This window comes from Mercurialis annua, linkage group LG5 (assembly GCF_937616625.2).
Source record: "Mercurialis annua linkage group LG5, ddMerAnnu1.2, whole genome shotgun sequence".
Taxonomy (NCBI): Eukaryota; Viridiplantae; Streptophyta; class Magnoliopsida; order Malpighiales; family Euphorbiaceae; genus Mercurialis; species Mercurialis annua.
Window position 1 is genome coordinate 2,525,450 of NC_065574.1, and position 8,682 is coordinate 2,534,131.

General features: G+C 26.7%; 1 protein-coding gene across 1 annotated transcript; it reads left to right on the top strand.

Moving 5' to 3' along the window:
- Positions 1–325: 325 nt before the first annotated feature.
- Positions 326–1,305, top strand: LOC126680177 (uncharacterized). Its single transcript, XM_050375232.2, has one exon. The coding sequence runs from the start codon at positions 408–410 to the stop codon at positions 1,098–1,100; it is 693 nt and encodes a 230-aa protein (XP_050231189.1). The 5' UTR covers positions 326–407; the 3' UTR covers positions 1,101–1,305.
- Positions 1,306–8,682: the final 7,377 nt, after the last annotated feature.

The window sequence follows — 8,682 nt, forward strand, 5'->3', positions numbered from 1 at the left end:
ATAAAAAAAATTAAACTCAATTGTTGTAATACAATTTATATAAAAAAAATAAAAAAAATCCCAAATAATATCCTCACCAATTCTCAAGCTTACAAACCTTAAAGACACCATATTACACCCCCACCAACAATGATTGCTTCAATTATTAATTAATTTGAGAAAAATAATTAAAAATAGCAAATAAATAACCCTAAGTAACCATGCACCCATTTGTTGTTATAGTACACATTGTACACTCCTCTTTTTTATTTTTCAACCACCTCCACTCATCACCCTTTAAATACTTCCTCACATCTCCTCTTCATTTCATCCCAAAATTCAACTCTTTACTTTCTCTCTCTAAAAAAACAAACTCTTTACTTTCTCTCTCTAAAAAAACAAACTCTTTACTTTCTCTCTCTAAAAAAATGCAAAAACATCACAAAGAAATATTATCTCTCTTTCTATACACAAAATCACAAAAAGTTATGGAGCAAAACAGTAATTTACCAATCATGGCTAAGAAATTATGGGAAACCGTACGTGTCATCTTCTTCATGCTACGAAAAGAAATTTCAACTAAAAGAAAATTTCTCGTTGATCTTAACATGATGCTTAAACGCGGCAACAAAATCGCCACCAAAGCTATCGGAAACCTAATGTTCCACCACCACAACCACCAGAATGGCGTTTCATTTACACCTCCGCCGCATGAGTATGAGTTCAGCTGCAGCAACACTCCGATGTACACTCATCCTTTCCATCTAAACAAGCGTCGACACCACAACAACCATCACCCCCACCAGTCTCACAGCAACTTTTTCTCGTGTGCATTTAACGCGCCGCCGACTCTTGACGATGATGTTACAACCGTGAATGCTGTGAAGCTGGCTTTGGAGATGTTAAACAATAATAACGGCAGCAATAATGAGATTTCAGTTGAGGCTCCGTCGCCTATGTTGCCCGGGTTCGGTCCGAGTCCGATGGTTAGAAAGCTGAGGATAACTGACTCGCCGTTTCCGTTGAGAGGTGATGATGATGATAATGGTGTTGTTGATAAGCAAGCTGAAGAGTTTATAAAGAGGTTTTATAAAGAGCTAAGGCAGCAGCAAAAACAATGAACCGTCGCTAAATATAAGTGTTTGTTATACATAATCTAGTTAAGGTTTGTCGTTGAATGTCAGTTGAAGATTTTCAGTTTTTTGTTTTGTTGGTTATAGTTGATGTTGCTGAAGAAGAAGATTGTAATTAAGAAATGAAAAAACAAATGAGATGTATATTTACAGGGAATTTTAAGTTGAGTTGAGTTATTATTTTTTAATTTTTTGAGTTATGTCTGTTTTTCTTTTTCTATGATTGTTTTTTCTGATTTTAAAGATCCATCCATATATACTACAGATTCTTGAGATATTCATTTGGAAGATTAAATTAATAGTATCAATCTTTGGGACATTTAACTTCTTGATTATATAGTCTTTAATTCTTCTAGTTATTGATAGTAAAAATTACTATGATTTTTTCTATCTAAATCGGGTTCATGGTGTACAATAAAACGACTGTGAGAATCTATAATATAAGCACGGTCGACTATTTAATAATTAATATATAATAAATTAAAAATTTATTAAATATTAATATTAAAGTTGGTTCTCTGAACTTTTTTTAATTATTAATTATTAATTTATTTAATATTAATTATTATTGTATAAAAAAAATAGGTAAAAGGCTTTTTTTTATACTTATATTTTTGGTCATTTTATTTAATATATTTTAAAAAATTAATTTGAATATTTTGATCTGTCAATTTTACAAATTAACACAAAATAAATCCAACCCTCAATTCAAACATGTTTTCAAATATATAATCTCCATTTTAAATTAACATAAATACTCTTTCTAAATTGAAATAAAATATTTATTGTGCGAAATAATTATTCATAGAATTATTTGTAAATAAAATTATGAAAATAGATAAGATCTGGAATTTGTTGTTCAATTTGTAAAATTATGGATTAAAATGTTCAAATTATTTTCTAAAAATAGATTTAATAATATAGTCAAATTGTAGATATAAAAGATATTAATTGTTGAGACGGGTTTATAAACGATTTGGTATAGATATATAAGAATTTTTAAATTTTATTTATTTAATTGAGCATCTAATATTTGCTTGCTTTTTGAGATACATGAGATTTTGATTATAATTGCCATTTTTTGTAACACAAATTCTTGGCAAACTCTTTTTTTTTTAATATATTTATTTAAATACATGAGATTTTGATTATAATTGCCATTTTTTGTTACACAAATTCTTTGCAAACTTTTTTTTAATATATCTATTTAAATACAATTAAACACCTTTTTTACTGCCTTTGCTTTGGCCATCAACTCCACTTAATTTGTCCTCATGCCATTCCACTAAGTTAAAGTTAACACTACTAAACACTTTTTCGAACTTTTTCTTTTTCCTCGTTTTTGGTTTCATTACTTTGAAAAATTTATAAGAAATTCCATTTGTGTTAGGTTTTAGAGTACTGGTGGGTTATACGACATCGTGTTGCTGTTCGAACCACTAGCAAGTAGCAAACATAGTCCTTGCAACAAAAACGTTCAATACGACAATTAGAATTTAGAACAACACATTTTTTATATGTAAATATAGAAAATTATGATATTTGGTGAAAAAAAAATTTATGTAAAGAAATTATATTTGTGGCGGATCTATTTTTTTTATTTAATGTAAAGAAATTATATTTGTATTTTATTATAATTTTATAAAATGAACAAATTTAAATTTTATATTAATGATATTATTAAATAAAAAAAATTGATGTGGGGAATTATTTTTATATTATTTACTATATGTTATATGTAAGTCTATAGATCATGTCAAAAACAAAATGTAAATATTTAGATGCCAATACTATTAGTGAGTCAAAGTTGACTGATTAACCATATCAAAATGTAATGAAAAAAATTAGTTATGTAGTATGCAAATCTTGATCAAAATTTGAATAATAATAATAGTAATAAAAATGAGTAATTTTGATTGTTTTAACCTACATGTAAGAGAATAAAAATATAATCATTTGTGAAAAAGGGCGTTGTTGAATATTTTTTGTAACAAATTCTTTAAAGATAATATTTGGTGAAAATGTCATTTTCCTTCAAATATTTTTATTAATCATAACTATATCATGGTCGTATCTGTAATTAGTAATAAGAAGTTAATCTGAATAATGCCACCAGCTGGTGGAAGATTTAATTTTTTTTTCTTCAGTGTGGATGGTTTACGTAGCTTATTGACATATGCATAATTACAATCTCTTAATTTATCCAATTTATTTAAGTTTACATATAAAGTGACTACTTCCAAATTTCAATATCTTCCGTTTACGTATGAAAATGGATAAACATTAGTATATGTTCCAACCACATTTGACCAAATTACACATTGGTTTCTGTTAAATTACTAAATTTTAATTATATGAATTATGAAGGTAATTTTATACCAATAAAATTAAATCTATATTCTGTACATATGCAGCAATAAATCTATATTATAATCCTGCATATTATTTCAGCTTCAGGAAGATTATAGCTAGAGTAATGCTATTTAATCATCATGCTCTTTTTTATTGTGTCAATAAAAAAATGGAGGGATTATATTTTCTTTTCAAACTATATTTTTTAGAAAAAATTGAACAAATAACAAATTATTAAATGCGGGACGGTACGGTACAAAGAGACAAATTAAATAGCATTTTTCTTATATTTTTTTTTAACAAAGGCTAAAATTTCCATTAATAATAACGAAAATTACATGAACGGTTTCTCAACATATTGAGTCAACTATTCTAAAAAAGATGATGAGAGCTGTAAAAATACAGTCATCGACTAGAGTTAAACTAACCACCAAGGGTCACCCAAATTTGTAGACTAAAACTAGATCTAATAATAAAATCTAGATTTATTGAACGTTTTAAGGAAGTTTAACTTCGAATGCACGACTGATCACATCTTTTGTGATACATCTGTTCTCTATATTTATAGCTTGTATAAGAGTGTGAAGAAGGATGGATAAACTAAGATGACAATAATGCCTATACGTTAATTTATTTTTCACTAATTAATACTAAAATTAGAACTATAATTGTTTTTATTGTTAACTATTCATGAGATTTCAATGAACTTAAAAACTGTATATTAATATTAAAGCTGATTATCTAATAATGTTTCAAATAATTATAATACCCGCGTGTATAACATTATTATTAATAGAAAAAATCAAACAAAGATTTCTATTGAAAGGGAAATCAAGAAGATGATTAACACATTAATCATAATCAATAAGTAGTAGCAATTATAATAATAATTAGACGAAAATAACCCAAATAATAAACAATTGGGTTGTGAAAATGAAGTGGATTGTTTTTTCTTGCGGGCAAGATCTTTATAGTTTGATAAGAAAATGGGCAAGATCTAAAAACACACAACAAATTAATGTTTTTAACTTTTTTGTATGGATGGAAAGTTGACACTAAAAAAAAGAGCCATAAAGCCAAAAATTTAGGTAATATGTTAGGTGAAAGTGTGAAATTATGGAAAAATTGGGATACAGATGTCACTTTTTAAACTTACCGTTGCTTTCTTCAATATGATTAATTTCATTAAATAATATTTATATATGATATTTATCAATTTTTGTTTTCTTAGCTCTGTGAACTACCTTTTTTCTGTTGTTTAGTAGTTATCTCATAGAAATATTAATTAATTTTTTTATTAGTTTTTTAAAATCTATTGTTAAACATAATATAAATAATTTTACATTATTTTAATTAAAATATCGAAACATTGTATTCCATTTAATAGCCTATCATCAAATTTTAAAAATAAAATATTGCACTTAACTAAAACTATAAAACAATTTATATTTCAAATCCATGTATGTCAATTTTTATTTCATTCAACCTAGCTACCAAGTACCAACTGATTTATTGTGGACGGGTACAGTAAATTTTGAGTCTAATTATCCCATGTTCCATTGCAAACAAGAGTTTAGTAGGCAAATTTACTTTAATTAAATACAAATTTATCATAATTGCAATTATTAACTCGCTTACCCTGCTTATATTTGGCGGGTATTGTTAATTATTAATCATAAAAAAATTGTTGATGCAGAATATTTAAATTCCGACATTGAAACAGACATTTTTTTTTTATTTACACATTCTATATTTTAAGGTATAACTGACCATTCATGACATGGTTTCATATTATCACAAAGATAATCCCATAATGAGTTATCAATAAAAAAATCATCTCATAGTGATGGGATTTTGCACCATTTATTAGTCACAATTTAAAAAAAAATTAGTATAACTGTATGTTTTACAGTCTATTAATTAACATGATTTTCTCTTCTAAATTTTATTCAAAATTGAGTTACTGACTAATTAAAATAAAATTGATTTTAATTATTTTTTTGACAATTATGAAGATAAAAAAATTACTCTTTTAAATACATTAGAAGTCATCTTAAAATCTACCTCTCGAGATCATCATTGTGGGTTTGTATCTTCAGTGGCAAGAACTTCGAGTGGTTTGATTATTGGGCGATTTCATGCTTGCTTCAGACATATTTGGGATCCGGGTATATTGGAATTCCTAGCACTTAGGGAGTCTCTGAATTGGGCAGCTTCGTGTTCATGGCAATCCGTTATCGTCGAGGGTGACGCTCTTCAAGTCTCACAGGTGATTAATTCCCGTAATATCGTGGATTACCGTACTTGGGGGATTTGTCAAGATGTATGGCGTCTTCAATCTTGTTTTGTTCAGTGTATAATAGAGTATGTGAATCGTAAGTTCAATGGATTGGCGCATGACTTGACTTGTAAAGTTAAGAAGTGCTATATCCAGGGTCTGTAATATAACTATCAGTTGTAATTTGATCTTTCTATCTAATCTACTGCTATGTTGACAAAAAAAAATCTTAAAATAAATAAAATAATAATTTCATGATATAACACCTACTATTATCTTCCAATTGACCGTCCCTAATTACTTTTAAACTTTGATGATGTCCGGTAACTTTATTAGTATAAAGCAATTCTTTATTTATTTGCTAATTCCTAATTAGCTGTGAAAGTAGTTGTCTAATTGACAAGTCAACCACAACTAAAGTTAAACACTTGAGTCTAAAGGCAGAAAATACCTTAGAAAACAATAAAAATTTACTCCAATAAATTTACTAACATTTGTTTCATTAATGTTCCAATTTATGTAGTAGTTAGCATCACATTTTATTTTATATTATTTCTTTTAAATTAAATAAAAAATTCACTAATTGTAAATCATTACATCAAACAACATATTAAAATGATATAAAAAAGTGCTGCATATGTCGTACAATCCGGTTTAAATCTGAATTAATCATTTTTTATAATTGCAGAGAGAAAGTGTTTGTGTGAGGAGTTGGACTTAATCATTACCACTATAATAGCTAGAAATCAAATAATTACAAAATTAAAAATATTAAATTTTTTATTGTTATTTTTTAAATACCATTTCCCATAACTCATGGGATTTATTCTCTTTTTTTACTGTTTGACATATTTAGTGAACATGTTTCTTTAAATCCTATGTCCTCCATTATTTCTCAAAAAGATGAAAAATAATATAGCAAGTTGGACCCATTTGTGTGTTCTATTTTTCAACAATGTCAACCAAGTTTAAAAATAATTATAACACCACTAAGGAACTCAAGTCTAAAAGATATTGGCACGTGTAAGTGCAAATGCAATTATTGGTTGCAAACTTATTGGAGATTTATGCAATAGAAAGAAACATCAAAATCAACCTCAAAATCTCTTCTATTTTTAATGAGAAAAAACCCCAAATCTTCCACACTGATTAATAGCAATTGATCACAGTTTATTTGTATAATTGAAACCAATTGAAAAAAATACTATGATTTTATCAAGAGAAAATAATTAAATGATATATTTTGACGCATAATTTAATTTATATCATAATAAATTTTAAAAGAGAATTGTCTTGTAACGTGTAGTCCATCTATATTTAGATCAATATGTCATCCTTATTAGTAGAAAAACACCTTAATTTTTTTAATATTATATAATTTATCTTCGCTATTGTTTTGATGAAAAAATGAAAAACAAGATGTAACAATAATAACCATTAATGTTAAAGTAAAACGAAATTACAAACTCATGATATATATATATATATATATATATATATATATATATATATATAAACACGTATATAATATTGAACAAAAGATCAATTCACCCCCTTAACTTGACATGAAAAATCAGATAAATCATTTTGGACGATTTTGGATCAATTTAACCCGCAACTTAACAAAACCGGATCATTTCAACCCGCAATTTAGCATAACCGATCAATTTCACCCTCCTGACACAAAAAAGGAGAGTGGGTTTTCTAATTAAAAAAATAAATCTTAATTAATCCTAACTAACACTAATTAAAATTATAAATTAAACACTAATCTAAAAAATTAACCCTTTAATCCTTCTTCTTCTCTTCCACCTTCCACCGCCGCCGTCCTCTGAAAACGAGGAGTTGCCGCTCCTCAGTTTTCCGGCAAAAAATTGGGTAGAAAAAAGTGAAAAAGAGTCATTGGATTTTAGTTTAAAAAAAATTGATTTTTGAAGTTTTGATATATAAGGGAAAAATTAAAATTTAAAATACATTAAGTATTAAACCAGAAAATGAACAAAACATTGAGTACTATTTTAAACGTTTTTCCTTTCAAAGAGAATGTGTTACACCCTCTTAAGAAGAGTGTAATTTATTCGATTTTGCACAGTTACGGGTCTGTTTGATCCAAAAACAGTAAAAATGACTTATTTGGTATTTCGTGCCGAGTTGAAAGGGTGAATTGAACCTTTGTTCATATAATATTGGTCTTCATAAAAAATTGTAATCCTTCATTATTTGCTTTACATGGCCAAATTTGGTTTGCAGTCATAACATTTTTTGTTTGCATAGAAAAGAGATTGTCCAATTCAAGAATGGCTTTTGTAGTTGAAAGAAAAAACAAGGCGCTCCCAAACCATGCGCTTGGACGCTTGGGTTGATTGAAACTTGTGACAAAGATGGCTTCAATAAAAGTTCAATTCCTTTCATGCCAAGCTTTCTCCTAATCAATTAATCCATTAATATATACTCCAAATATTATTTAACATATATGTAAAAGGCTTGATGGTATAAAAAGCCAAATATTTACCAATGAGATATAACTCAAATAGTATAAGTGCTGAAAACAAATTGATAGGTCGCGAGTTTAAAATCTTTCACAAACACTCTCTCCCTAATTATAAAAAAAAAGCCTAATATGTTTAATTATATATATAAGTTAGTTTATAAATCTGTTCGAATTTAATATTTTTGTCGTAAGTCTATTCACTTTTTTTAGCCAATTTAATTATCCAAATTTTCAGTTAATTTTTATAGTAACTTCTTAATTAGCAAAATTTGCTTCAAGAATTTGTAAATTATATTTTATTTTAAAATAATAGAAGTAAAATTAAATTTTAAATTTTAATTGATTGAAGTAAAATAAACAAATTTGAAGCTCAAAATGAAAATATAAGACAAATAGATATTGTATTAAGTTAAAAAAATAATAATAAAATTAACTAAAAAAATTAAATA